This window comes from Aphelocoma coerulescens, chromosome 4A, assembly GCF_041296385.1.
Source record: "Aphelocoma coerulescens isolate FSJ_1873_10779 chromosome 4A, UR_Acoe_1.0, whole genome shotgun sequence".
NCBI lineage: Eukaryota > Metazoa > Chordata > Aves > Passeriformes > Corvidae > Aphelocoma > Aphelocoma coerulescens.
This window is the reverse complement of record NC_091018.1, coordinates 669,305-684,154: the sequence shown is the minus strand read 5'-3', so window position 1 is coordinate 684,154 and position 14,850 is coordinate 669,305. Positions and strand designations below refer to the sequence as shown.

Sequence of the window (14,850 nt, the reverse complement as noted above, 5' to 3'; positions counted from 1 at the left end):
CGAGCCCCCTCCCCGCCGGCGGCCCCTCCGCAGCGCCGGGCAGGGCTGCGCTCGCCGCCGCGCCCGGGGACAGCGGGAGGAGGAGGCACAGGCGGAGGAGGAGGGAGGGTGCTGATAAGGGGTTTGCTGCGTCGCCTCATTTCTGTACCCAGCGCACGGCTCGTGGGGAGTGCGCGGTGCCTGCATCGCTGCCGGAGGGATCCTGCTGCTGCTGCTGCTGCTGCTGCTGCTGCCGCTGCTGCTGCAGTCCCGGCGCAGGCTGCCGGCTCCGAGCGGCTCGGGATCGCTGCCTGTTCAGCGTCTGGGAAGTGCTGCGGTGCGAGAGCCGAACGTGCCGTGCAGGGGAGGCCGCGCTGACCTGCGAGGAGCGCGGGGGAAGAGGCTGCCCGAGGCGCTCGGCAGCCGAGCGGCCGCGCATCCGCACCTCAGGCCAGTGTCTCCACCGCCAATTGCTTCGGGTCTCTTCTTCAGGGAGAAGAGGGAAAAGGATCCAGAAAACGCCTGCAACTGGACAGCCCCTGCTGGAGTCTAACAGGTGTTTGCTGGGATTTGAATGGGGAGGGGACGGGTGGGGAGAAAAGTTAACTGGAGAAATTTGGGCTAGGAGAGATGCGATGATCTTGCACCAAGTGGATGTGCCATGTCTGCATGCAAATAGCGCGCCTGGAGAATCTCGGAGGGATGTCTTGCAAGTGATCTGCGTGATCTCCGTAGAAACGCTCACCTCTGCCTGCAAACTTTCCCCTGCTAGAAGTTGGGAGGAATAGAAAAGCATCAGAAAGTCAAAAGGGGAAGACCTCAGAGGACAAAAACGCTTGAGCTAAACTGTTGCGTCCCGAGCCGGGGCTGTGGTGCGAGCATCCCGCCGGTGTCTCCTGGGCTCCCGAGCCGATTGGCGGTGGGTGGCGTTGGCCGAGCTGCCCGGCAGCGTCCCCGGCCTTGGGGACGGGCCGAGCAGCATGCTGGCTGCGGCGACCACAGCCGGCCAGCGACCCCCGCGTGCCTGACCCGCCCGAGGTGCCGGGGCGGTGGCGGCCATGGCTGCAGCCATCGCCAGCTCCCTGATCCGCCAGAAGAGACAAGCCAGGGAGCGGGAGAAGTCCAATGCCTGTAAGTGTGTCAACAGCCCCAGCAAGAGCAAGGGAAGCTGCGACAAGAACAAATTGAATGTGTTTTCCAGGGTCAAACTCTTTGGCTCCAAGAAAAGGCGAAGAAGGCGACCAGGTTGGCAGGGGTTATATCCTTGGGGGGTTGGTTTGTTTGATGTAATGGAAACTGGGATGTGTGTCAGGTGTGGGGAAAGGGGGAACGGTGTCTCAGGGCTCGTACAGTGGACGTGCGGGCATTGCCAGTTCTGGCTTGTATGCCCTGGCTGACTTGGGTACCCCATGCCAGTCCTTTCCCCTGTGCTGTTCATCTGGTTGGTTTGTGTAGCACACACTGCTGCTGTCTGCCTCACCTGCACACCTGAGCGCAGCCATGTACCTGTCAGTCTGTGTCTGTCTCTCTGTTACACGTGTGCAAACACATTGGTGTATTTGTGGGGGAGATGCGGGCGGGGAAGTTCCCACACACGCATCTCTTTCAGTTGTATATTAAATAACTTCGTAGTCTAGAGGTCTGGTTTTGTTGTCCTGCTTCACAGAATGCTCGTGCCATGCTTTATCTACTGATTGCAGACGAGGCTTTTTGCTTTTGCTGGCACCTTCCAGAGTTTTGCTTCGGCGCCCTGTTCCTTTCTAGGAATCTCATACCTGCAGCTTCCCTGGATTGTTTTGTATGTGGGAGGAGCAAAACCCTCTGGCAATGATGCCATGGCTTTGCTGTGCTGGAGCATTGGTGCTTTTGCCACTCCACCTGTCTGCCTTGCTCAGCAGCCACGGGAGAGCTGTCTTGCTCACAGTTTGCCAACAGCTTTGGGATGGATTATGGCTAAAGAGCCAAAGTGAGGGTCGGAATAATTTCTTGTCAGCAAAGTTGGTAGTTAAGAGTTGTGGATCTATCACTACTCTTATCAAAGTTGCTAATAAGGTCTAATACACTTAGGCAAACTGTTGTAAGCTTTTGCCTTCAGCCCCTGCTAAAATGAAGTACATTAGCAGAGCTCCCTAGTGCCTTTGATTACAAACACAAGGAGTCTTATCCAGACACAGAGTGCTGGAAATGACACACCATATCTTCCCCATGTGTTTATCTCTGAAGAAAGTAAGATGTTGTGGAGCAAGCTGCAGGGATGCACCAGTTCCTGACAAGCGTAATTGTGTGAAATGACTACAATGCAGATGTCATTGGGATTCAGTGGATGTAGACCTTTTTTGCAATTACTCCTGATGCTTTAGCCAGATACTGTAAATTACACACTTGACAGCATATCCTGCTGCTGTATACTTTTTGGTCTGGAATGATATGAAACCATGTGAGATACCTCCCTTTCTAGCTGTGAATCTGAGGATGGTAATGAAAAAAAGAAATCTATCCAAACTACGCGTTGTTTTGATCTTTCTTTTTCTAGCTGATGAGGTAATTACCTCAGCCCTTATGGTAATATTTATTTTGCACTTCCACACATTGCTGGATTTCAGGGTTTCCCTCTCCATTTTCCATATGTTCATGAGTAGTTTATCTCTTTGGATGCTCTGTAGTCTTTAGAGCAGCAAGGGATGGGGGTTTGTTTATTAGAGCTGCAGCAGTTCCTGTGCTAAGCATTTGCTGCTGTATATTTAGGCTCTCAACTGTCACTGTGGCTCTTATTAATGCTATCATAATAGTCTTCTTTTTCCTCTTCATCTAAGAACTTACACCTTTTTAAAAGACAGAATGTGCTCTTTGCCAGCTCATTTTTAATCTTAAATGAGATAGGGCTGGGCTCCTGAGGCCAAGCAGTGCCGTTGGAATCTGTATTCAGTGGAAGTAGCTTTTACTGTGCTACTCATATTGTAATCCAAAGTGGCATTTAATCATTTTGGCAATTGATTTCATAGACATAAATTTGGTCTCAGACTAAATGAAAAGTGTTGCAAAGCTGGTAGCCCTGCTTTTGTTTTGGGTCTTTTTCTTATCTCAGCCTTGAGAAGAAACCTGAAGATTTGTTTTTAGCGTCCTGCTCGCTTGGAACGGCACATCAGGATTTCCCACATTAATCTCACTATTGTTTTTTTACAGAGCCTCAGCTTAAAGGTATAGTAACAAAGCTATACAGCAGGCAAGGATACCACTTGCAGTTGCAAGCAGATGGGACAATTGATGGAACAAAAGAGGAAGACAGTAGTTATAGTAAGTGACACGAGAATAAATGGTGTGTTTGTGAATTGTGGTGTCTCGTCCTTCCCATACAGGTCCCCTCAGAGCTGCTGTCCTGGGGTGGCTGAGCGAGTGGCAGCGGCACAGGAGTCCTTCAGACCTACTGGGTCTGAGAGAAATACAGATAAAAATCACTTATAGAAATAATGAACTAGAGGAGGTAATGATGACACATGTGACAAACAAAGCAAATGTTATCTCCATGGTAATCCAGAGAAGTTCATTGCTGTCCTTTGGATTTTATTAGATTTTTTTTCGGCAGGGAAAATTTGCTCGCCTACTCAGAGCCTGAAATAGAATAACGCTATCTCTACTCAAACGGGCTCATTCAAACAGCACCGTGTTATTTCACAAACTGGGACTTCAGCATCATTTTAAAGTTCACATTTCCCTATTATTATTATTTTTTACTCTTTATGAACTTAATTGTACCATCAGCTTTCAACGAGCTTTCCCTCAGGTTTTCTGTGAAAAAGCTCTGGGCCTTTTTCGTTGCTGTTTTTGATTGTTTTTTTTTCAACTTTGAGGATTAATAGAAAACAGGAAAAAATGTCTAGAGCATTGATTTGGTGTGTGAAAAATACTTAAGGGTCTCACATAGCTATACTAGCTACCTGAGACTGTGTTTCTGTAAAGAGTGCAAGGAGTTTTGAGAAGATATTTCAGGCCACTTAAACAAAAACCATAAAATCTACGGGCTCTTCTTTTTTAATTATTAAAAAGCACTGATTTAAGTCCCACTATTTTCATTTAATAGCATTTGCAGGTGAAACATTTCATTTTACAGGGCACTCAAATATGGCAGAGGCGGCAGCGGGTGCAGGAGGACGTGTTGTATCTTACCTGCGCAATCACTCGTTCCCACCCTTTTCCCACACCCTCTTTAATCCCGTTTGCAGCCCTGTGTTCCCCTCTGAGTGAGAAGAGGGAGCTGGGTTTGCTGTGGGAGGAGGTACCCACAGCCCCTGGAGCTGCTGCGCAGAGGGGTCAGTGAGGATCTGTGGGGACACCTGGGGTGCCATCATCACCTGCAGAGAAGGTGGCACAGGGACCAGGTGGGTGCAGTGCTGATGACTGCTGCCATCTGCCAGAGTTCAGAGCAGTCACAAAAGTCACCCTGGAAGTGGGCGTTAAACAGTGCTTTTCCGTCAGGTGAATGACCTCATATTTAAGATTTCAAAAGTCACTACAGCGCACTCAGGATTTTGAGGTAATTCTTTCAGTTATCTCCAAAAAAAAAGGTTGAGAAAATAGGCAAACCTTCCTCTTTCAATCAAAGTGTGATATTGCTATAAACTTGAAATTTTCCAGAGCAAGTACCTGAAATTGCAAATATTGAATATTTTTTTGATTGTTTTATCCAAATACTTTGCTTGGAATCCCTCTAATAGGGATTCTGAGATTTCAAACAAGGTAAAATCTATGGAAATACAGATGTATCTGTTTCTAAGATATCTTTGTCTTCACTGTGTCCTTAAATTGGCCATAACTTGATAGATTATTAAGCAAATTGTAAGAAAGGTTATTAAGCAAATCATAAGAGCTGCTTGTTTCTGGATACCAGCCTTACAAAATATTGACTACTTAAATATAATGGAAATATCCCAGAAATTACTGCAGCTGGACTGCAGCATCTAAATGTTCAGAACAGAGGAGGGTTTTATCGTAAAATAACACAAATGCTATTGTGTGTATTCCTCTTTTATGTACAGTAAGTGTATGGCTCTGGGTGTCCTGCAGCCGTGGATTTATTTTGATTGCAGTTATTTTAATGGAGCTGGTAAGAGTGACTGTGGATCAGAGGCCACATTAGGAGCTACCCTCAAGCCCTTGTTCACATGACTGTTTAGAGGATCAGGCCCTCTAAAATCCTTTCTTCCAGCACCTGCAGAGGCATCTCTCATTTAGTCCATATCTGTGTGCTGTGGGGAAGCCCCAGGACTGACAGCTCCCTCCTAAAGAGGTTTTTCTTCCCTGTGTGTGGCAGGGATGGGGAGAGCTTGCAGCCCCTAAGAGCCAGCTGTGTTTTGTGGTCCCAGACACAGCCTGGGGCCAGGACCCACCTTCTCCATGGTTTCCTCCCTAGAGCTGGGTAGGAAGGTTGCCTGGAATTCCGCTTCGGCTCCTGACAATCATTTCAAGCTCTGCAGCCCCACTGCTGAACGCAGAGCTCACAAAAACAAGGTGGCATCCACAACTGCAGGGAGCTTAAAAGAAAGCTGAAAATTTGGAGCAAAATTTAGGCAGAAAGTGAAACATGGATTTAAGGAGCTACAGCAGTCACCAGGTCTCACTTTTAGCCAAGAGCCCATGTGATTTAAGGAAGTTCTTCTTGGAAAGGATCTCCTGGCTGAGAGACAGATTTTTGCTCATTAAATATGTTGAATAGGGGCAAGGGTTTAAATCAAGGCAGAATTTATTCCCCGGTTCTGGCAAGACAAAAAGATTTCAAGACTGGTAAAATAAGGAAATGTAGGAAACGATGCCCTGGAGGAAGTGTACGAAGGTCCAGGTGGCCAAGCCAAGACTGGCAGACCTCACAGAAATGTTTATGTTCATAAATCCAGCTGTGGCCTGCTGCCTCTTACTGCACAGCTTTATTTCCCTGTCAGCTTGTACTGCACAAGGACCCTGGCAAAGATCATCTCTCCCTTAGGCATTGCTTAGGTGTTCATTAGGATGGGTATTATATCCTTATTTTAAACAATGCAAATGTTACAGGGAAAGAGTAGGACGCAAATTGCTTTGGATTATTTTATGCCAGCTGATCACAGTAGCAAGCAATTTATTTTGCTGCAGCTTTTTTGCCACCCCTTCTGTCATATGTGTCCACATGAGGGTCATCCCCTGTGAATGTGGTAACACCTCCATCCTGTTGTCCCTCTGGGGACTTGCAGAGGTGCTCTCTGTGGCTCTGCTGTGGGTCCTGTCAGCAGTTGCAGTTGTGGACAGGTCACTCACTGTTCCAGAAGCCAGACCTGGGCTTGCTGCTGCACAGGGACAGTGGCAGTAACAGCTGCTGCTGAAAGGGACAGTCACATTTTGGGTGCAGTGTCAGTGACCCTGTCCTTAGAGGCAGCATCTGGGGCAGGGTGTCTGGTTGTGCAGGGTGTCCGTGTCCAGAGTGACACCGCTCTGACAGCTGGCCCCTCTCTGCTTGGGCAGGGCCAGCATTTTCCCCCACAGCCCTTTCCCAAATTCCAACAGTCTGCCACAGCAGCTGCTCATCCCACTGAAGTTTAAACCAGCTCCTGAGTGTGCCTCACCCTCATCTTGCCTCGAAGTAGAGCCTGGACGTTTATGGCAGGGAATTGTGTCCCGCTGCCGAGGGCAGCAGCTGAGCACCCATTGCAGCAGGTGCCCAGCCTGCCTCGGGCTCAGCCCCAGATCTGCTCCCTTGCCCAGCAAAGCACAGCCAGGAATTCCTCACTAAAGCCCATCCCAGTGGCCCCTGGCAGCTGTGTCCCTGCTGTCTCGGGCACTGCCCTCTCTTCAGCTGGTTACTCACAGGTTGGTAGCACAATTTACAGTGTGCTGAAAACACCCAAACACCTGCCCTACTTGTAAATGTGCCATTAAGAAATCCCCTTTCGAAAGATACCTGCAGGTTCTGCCTGGATGCTGAGCTTTAAATCATTCTCTCCAGCCTACACGAAGACCAGATGCTGCTTTTTGGGGTTGAACTGCAAAGGACTCCTGTCCAAGGGAATATTTACTGAGACAGACAGTGAATATTTGCTCCCCCAAATAAACTCAAGCATCTGATAGAATGAATGAAAAGTCCATTTCCCAGACTGAAAATCTAAGTTTCTTTTGCTAAAAGCTGCACAGAACTAGAGAATTTTGCTTTAATGAAGAGAAAGTAATGGGTGTTGATTTTGTGCTGGAGGTGAACGTGAGGAGGGTCTGCATGTGTTTGTGTCTGCATGTACACCCGTGGGTGTGAAAGGTAAAGAAAAACACAGATTTTATGATGCCCTACATTTATTTGTTAGTTCTGGAAAGTTCCACCTTTTCTGCTATGTTCAGCCATTGTGCAGTGCTCAGAGGTGCCCTGACCTCATGGCACTCGATGAGCTCTTGACAGCCCCGTACCCAGAATTTAGGATCTGTGTTAAATGCTGTCAAGCTGTAATTTTTTTTCCAAAAGTATGACCATTTGGGGGTTTTCAGGCTGAAAAAGGAATTTATAATGGGTCATAATTCTTAGCTCGTAATTTTGAAAATAATAAAAATATTTCAAATTCATATTTGAGTTTTAAATTGGCTTTAGACAGTGACCATAAATATCAAACTTCATCCTGAAGCAGACCACAGTTTTCCAGCCAAGTAATAAATCACTGGAAATGAGAGGTAGTTTGGCATTACTTTGTCCTATCTCTGCATTTCTGCTACAGACTGGAAGATGCTTTGGGTTATGATAATTTTCTTAACTTCTCTTTATTATTAATCCTACATACTGAACACAAGAGTACTGTATTCAACTCATTATTTCTTGTGTTCAATTTTAACATATCCATGAATCTAAGCTGGCAGAGCTTTGCTTTTTTCCTTTTTTTTTCTTTTTTTTTTTTTTCTAATTTGCCACTTTGCAAACCGGAATCTTCATTTTTTGAAGAGATGGTTCTGTGCTTATAAATACTGCCACTATTAGCATGTGTACAAGCAGAAACTCAAGCAGAACATTCAAAGCAGCTCAATTTTGAAAGCACAGATTCAGGGGTTGATCTAAAGAATATGCTGCCATTTCATTTCATTTTGAAGTTATTTAACTCTGTTTTTTCAAACCCATTCTCCTCTAAAAAAGAGGAAAAATTAAACCCCAATGAGTTATGAGTGGAAACATTTTGAGATGCTAATGATGGTTTTTAACTTTTCTGAATTTCATCTTCTTCCTTCATTTTGGTCAAAATGTTTACTGATTTGGAAAAAAAGTTTTGATTGTCTTGAAAATTTTTTTTTGTTTGTTTGCTTCTGGATTCCTTTTTTATTTCCTTTTTGCACTTAAAAAAAAAAACCCCAAACCCTGACAAAAACCAAACTGTGTTTAATTCTACTCAGCAGAGCCTGGATTCTGCTCATGAGGCAGGTAAGTCCTTTTAGCTGTCAGCAATTCACCATCTTCAGAACGAGGGAGATGCCCTGATACCCTCAGATAATTTCAGCTATTGGTAGAAATTGCTGTAAAAGGACATGATGGTAGAAGTACTGCTCTGCAGCACCCACAGAAGTTAATATATGCACGAATAGACATTTTTTATTTGGTTCTGGTAATTATATTTTAATTTTCTATCTAATCTGCATACTCTAAAGGATTAATTGTGCTCTCCATCTCCTTTCTCTCCTAGCTTTGTTTAACCTTATACCTGTGGGCTTACGAGTGGTGGCGATTCAGGGGGTTCAAACAAAATTATATCTGGCAATGAACAGTGAAGGATACCTATATACATCAGTAAGTAAACATTTCTAATTCTGTTCTCAGTGGAATTGTGGTAAGAACTTAGTAAATGAATAATTTACTGTTGCAACAGATCTGCTTATAACCTGTAAGGGTGAGGTTTGACAGCAAAGTCGGTGTAGTGGTGATAGTCTGGTTCTAGTTTATTAATCTTTTCCATTAGGAACACATATGGATGTATGGAATCAAATGGTGGTGCCTTTGAATAATCCCGAAGTGTGACATATAAAAAAAAAAACCCAGCCAAGAAAGGATCCTCTTTCTTGGTCACTGTGGACTGACTGGGCTGATCAGAGTGGGGTCCTGAGGGGAAGGGACAACTTTGTGTATCACACGCGTGCCTGAACGTGGTTTGTGTCTTCCTACATAATCTGTATTACTATAATTAAAGGAATTAGAGAAAGTAATTTTTTTTTGTTTGGCCAGGATTTTCAAATAGAAATTTTTATGTCTTCAAGTAGGTGAGTGAAGAACAGTTTTATTAGTAGTTTTGATAAATAATGTCAGTTAATAATTTTCAGTGACATTTCTCACAAAAGCAAACAATGTTTTTATAAAAAAAGAAAAAAAGTAGATTTTAAAAAATAGACCATTTTCCAGTTAAAAACATTTAGTTGAACTGTGTTCAGGAGTTTTAATTTTACAGTCTTAAAAGATTTTTCCCAAGGAGGAAAATAGAGAAAAATGTATTCTATTATCTACTACAAATGATTCTCTTCTATAAATGATTCCCTTAATTCTTATAAAAATTAAGCAAACTTACTCAAATCTCTCATTTATTTTGCAATCCTGACAGCTGGGAGAAGGGGCAGCTTTGCATATTTTTTCCTCTTGTATCTGCCAGAGCAAGACCAGGTCAGACCCAGCAGTGCTTCGGGACAAAGGAACGTTCCAGAGAGCGGCGCCGAGCTGCGCCTGCCTGTGCTGCTCGGGCTGTTCGCTCAGCAGGGCTAATGCCCGGCTCTGCTGGGCTGTGCCCACACAGCCAGAACGGGCCCAGGCCCCGATCTCGCCTGGTCACAGCGCTGTGACCGCACAGGGTCACTCACACGGGCACTGCAGAGTGTCCTGGCTGTGCCCTGTGGCCATTTCCATCAGCGCCCGCCGCCCGTCCTGGCTGCCAGGGAGCTCCAGCCTGTGCCATGTGCCGTGCTGTGCCATGTGCCATGTTGTGCCATGTGCCATGCTGTGCCACCCTGTGCCATGTGCCATGCTGTGCCACCCTGTGCCATGCTGTGCCACCCTGGGCAGTGCCATGTGCCATGCTGTGCCACCCTGTGCAGTGCCATGTGCCATGCTGTGCCACCCTATGCCATGCTGTGCCACCCTGTGCAGTGCCAGGTGCCATGCTGTGCCACCCTGTGCCATGTGCCATGCTGTGCCATGTGCCATGCTGTGCCACCCATTTATACCCCATGTGCCACCCTGTGCCATGTGCCATGCCATGCTGTGCCATGCCACGCTGTGCCACTCTGTGCCACTGTGTGCCACACTGTGCCATGTGCCACCCTGTGCTGTGCCATGCCATGCTCTGCCATGTGCTGTGCCCTGCTGTGCCATGTGCCATGCTGTGCCATGCTGTGCCACGCTGTGCCATGTGCCATGTGCCATGCCATGCTGTGCCATGCTGTGCCATGCTGTGCCATGTGCCACGCTGTGCCATGTGCCGTGCCGTGCCGTGCCATGTGCTGTGCCGTGCTGTGCCATGTGCCATGCTGTGCCGTGCTGTGCCGTGTGCTGTGCCGTGCTGTGCAATGTGCCGTGCCATGCCATGCCGTGCTGTGCCATGTGCCACACTGTGCCATGTGCCGTGCCATGCTGTGCCGTGCCGTGCCATGCCATGCCGTGCTGTGCCATGTGCCGTGCCGTGCTGTGCCATGTGCTGTGCCGTGCTGTGCCATGTGCCATGCCATGCTGTGCCATGTGCCACGCTGTGCCATGTGCCGTGCCGTGCTGTGCCATGTGCCACGCTGTGCCATGTGCCGTGCCACACTGTGCCATGTGCCACGCTGTGCCATGTGCCACGCTGTGCCATGTGCCGTGCCACACTGTGCCATGTGCCACGCTGTGCCATGTGCCACGCTGTGCCATGTGCCGTGCCACGCTGTGCCATGTGCCGTGCCGTGCTGTGCCATGTGCTGTGCCATGCTGTGCCATGTGCCACGCTGTGCCATGTGCCGTGCCGTGCTGTGCCAGCTGCCGCGGCTCCGTCCCTTCTCAAGACGTGCCCTGGAGCCGTGGCTCAGGGTGGGCTGCAGAGGTTGGTGCCCAGAGCCAAAGCTGGAGTGGGTCGGTGCTTTCAGTGCACACGTTCTGGGGAAATCTCTTCTGTCTCTTCAAGGGTGAAGGAGGTGGGTGGGGATTTGCCTGCAATGTGACTTCTCATTGTGAGACACAACCCGAAGCCACAGGGGCCACTGAGAGGATGGAGTATCACTTCTGATATCCCGTGATGTGAGGAGAAAGGGCAGAATGTTACCCTGATTTAGATTAAGTCCAGCTTGATGAGCATCCAGGCATCTGAGATTCATTTTGGTTGTAATTTTTATTCTTTGCATTGATTGAGTGTAGTTCTTCATATGCTTATGTTCCATGAATAGTGTCTTCCTTGAGTCCTTTAATATCTTCGAATTTCATAGTTTATGTCATTGCAAAATTATCTGGTGATATCTCTCTATTTTCCCCTTAGTAACAGTGGTCATCTTTGTTTCTTTATTAGATAACTGTATTTTCTTACATTTATTTTTTTATTCTTCTTGAACTTGATGGGCTTGGCAAGGCCTTAAACAGACTTTTGTTGTGTGGTTTCCCAGCTTCATATTCTTAAATACTCTTCAAAAAGACAGGTGTTCATTTAATTTTGATCAATTTTTCTAAAGGAAGTTGTCACCCAAGTTCTCAATAATCTTGTGTTTTTCCCCTGCTGCCTTCTGGTTTGGTTGTTTTGTTCTTTGCAATAATCACAAGAAACTCGCGGAGGGAAAATCCATCTCCTGTCCCTATCAATGAGCCCAGGGAATGGACAAGGGCTGGTGAGGAGCATCTGCCCCTGCTTTACATCCTGTGCAAAAAGGTTGCCAGAAATCCAGTCCCAGCACTATTTTTTAAGTGTTTCTAGCATAGCATTTCTTTTGCTGATAATAGTCCTTTCAGCAAGGGATGCAGTCTGACAGTCTGATGCATGGGAAATGAACTCTATATTTTGGGCTGTGTTCTTGGTGGGTATAAATGAGTCCCAGGAGAGCTCAGCTGATTTATAGCAGCTGAACACTCACCTGTTCAAGGAAAGCCACCAGGGAGTCTGGGGAACAGATCAACTCAAGTAAGTGACATCCATCTACACATGCTGAGGGTTTCAAAGCCCGTACAGGGATGTGTTCCTGAATGGGATTTGTCAGGAGCAGACAGATGGCAACATGGGATTGATCAAGTGCAAAAGCCCCACAAAACACTGTCAAGTTCCTGAAGCAAGAGAACAGGGGAAATAGAAAGGCACTTAAATTGTAGATAACTACAGCAGATATAGTTGCACCATTTCCAGAGAGAAATGAAATTAGCATTGATGATGCCATTTAATAAAGAGAGAGAATGTTGTGGTCTGTATCACGATCACTTGGTTTTGGTTCTGTTGTGATTCTTGTGTCTGTGCAGAGGGGACCCAGGTATCCGACCTCAGAGGCAGCCTGCAGTGTGGTTTGCTTCAACCCAGTGACTGTACCCAAGAATGAGGTGAATTTTCTCTGTGGGGGGATCAGTGATGTATAACAAATCTGCAGAGAACAGATACCTGTAGTTGGCTGCCAGAGTTTATAGATAGTTTGCGGCATCTGTCAGTTAAAGCAAAAGTAAGATCTTTAATGTAATGATAAAAGTTCCTCGGGGACAAGGCAGCAGTTCAGCTAAGCAAAAGAAAGATAAACTATTAAACTAAATATGTAATTGTCAACATGTGTTATAGGAGCACATCCAGAGTCCTGGCCTGCAGGGAAGGGAAGCGACCTTCACAGAACACCATATTTGAAATGGTTTCTTTCCTGCAGCCAGTTTCCTCCCAAAGTCCATGGGTGTTGTGTGACTGCACCTCCCAAGCTGAACCCACCCTCAAAATTTTATTTTGGAGGGACCTTGTTAGGAGCTATTTGAAGCCACAGCCCTTGGTGCTTGAACATCCTTTCCAAATGGAAACAGAGGTTTGATTCATCCCTCTCACACCAGCGTCACGCTGCTGCAAGATGACTTAAACAGTGTTATGGCACTGCTGTCTTACGTAACCACACCATGAATCATTTTGTATTTTAGGGTGGCTTTTATTTTATCTTATTTTTCTTTCTGTGAACGACCACATCTTTCAGGTGACCACCATATATTTCACACTTGAGTTTTCCAGGTTTCATACCCCGTGAATTCCATGTGTTGTTTTGTTGTCTTGAACAAAAAAGCGAAGACCATTTTAAGGATCTGTTTGTCAGACACGCAGTCCTGGAGCTATTGCTTTCTCATTAAAGTGATGGTGATATGACAGAGGAGGCTCTCAGCGATTCAGAGCAGCAGCTGAGTGAAGCTCCTTAAGGGGAAGGCATGTGGAGGTGAAGGGAATTGGGTGTTCTCCTTGGATTCTGCACGGGCTGCAACAACCCAAAATACAGCACATTTAGAAAACAGCCTGTGAACCTCCAGCCATGTATTTTCCATGAACCATCATGTTAGATTTTTTCAAATCATGTAATGATTGTCAGTGAAATGCATATTTTTCCTATAGAACATTTCAGCGCAGGTGATTTTGTGCTTGTTTATCCTGGATACGTTGTCAGAAACAGTAAAATTGAATATATGCTGCTCATGGCGTAGTTCTGGCCAGTCTCAGGAGCAGTGCAGCTCAGCTTGGAAAGAGGGCTTGTTTCCCATCTTGTCTCATTCTGGGTTCCTGTGTTTTACCAAAGCATTTAATTTACCAGTGTCATAGGCAGTTGCTTGCAGCTTCTCCCAGGCTGAGGGAGCCTCTACCTAAGAGTGGTCCTTTGCCCTGACCACGTGTGATAGGGTCTAGTCTGTCCATCCCCCATACAGCCTTCCAGCTTATCTACTGGCAGTTCAGGGCACTCAGCCTTCTGTAGGATGGCTCTTAGGAAGAGGTGTTTATGCTGACTTTGTTAACTATTCCAGGGTGTCCAATATTTTTGATTTAATATTGCTGCTGTACGTGGCTTAATTTTGCCATTTCTTGTCGGATGTCACTTGGTGCAGAGTTAGCAGGGGTTTAAGGAGCACTTTGGTGTAAGACCCTGTGCAGAGTTGTACATATAATTTACCCTAAGAGAGCATTCAGCTAACATAGTCCCCTCTATGTAAATTAAACTGTCAAATATAAGTTTGGTACCTGAACTGAAAGTAAATATTGTGTGAAGCATGCACGTTGATTGTAGCCAAGAGAACTGAATGTGATTAGATTCTCAGAGTGATTCAAAAATTGGTTTTGGTGAGTTGGAGAGGAGTTTGTGCATATTTTAATACTGAACAGTGCAGTGGAGACCTGCTGTAGCTAATGGGAATGGCTAGGGCATTTATAATGAATTACTGGCAAAGAGCATTTTTCCACCTCAGGGAAATAGCATAAACCAAGAGATAGGGGAAATAATCAAAAGCTTCATCTGGTTAAATTTGCATGTCAGTATAAATAGCTTTTTACCATGAATGCAGGCTGTACCTTTATACAGTGGATTCTCTTCAGTGGCAGGGTCTGAGGTGCAGATCTGTGTTTTCCTTTCTGTAACAGCACCTTGCTCTGTGTTGGGTAAGTGTTCAGCATCCCCACAGTGAGGAGGATGCTCTGACCTGCTGTGTGCTGACAGCCCTGACTGCTGCTGCTGGCCCTCAGCAAAGGGGGCAGCAGGGCAGGACAGCTGTGGGGTCAGTGTGGGGACAGGAGCATGTGTCCTAAGGAGGTCCCCAGGCACTGTAGGAGCAGCCTGAACTGCTGAATGTTTTGTGACACCTTCAGCCAGGGACACTGCTGTAAGTGACGCCTGCAGCTCAGCTCAGTGCTGCACACTGTGTGCTCTGGTTCAGTCCTACAGCAGTGCTGCAGCACAGAG

At 46.5% G+C, this 14,850-nt stretch overlaps 1 protein-coding gene across 1 annotated transcript in view; it reads left to right on the top strand.

Moving 5' to 3' along the window:
* Positions 1–581: 581 nt before the first annotated feature.
* FGF13 (fibroblast growth factor 13) overlaps positions 582–14,850 on the top strand; it is a 54,879-nt gene continuing 40,610 nt past the window's right edge. The window contains exons 1-3 of the mRNA XM_069014994.1: positions 582–1,224; positions 3,163–3,273; positions 8,649–8,752. Of these exons, the coding sequence (XP_068871095.1) occupies positions 1,038–1,224; positions 3,163–3,273; positions 8,649–8,752 (402 nt within the window). The 5' untranslated portion in view covers positions 582–1,037. The remainder of the gene's footprint in view (positions 1,225–3,162; positions 3,274–8,648; positions 8,753–14,850) is intronic.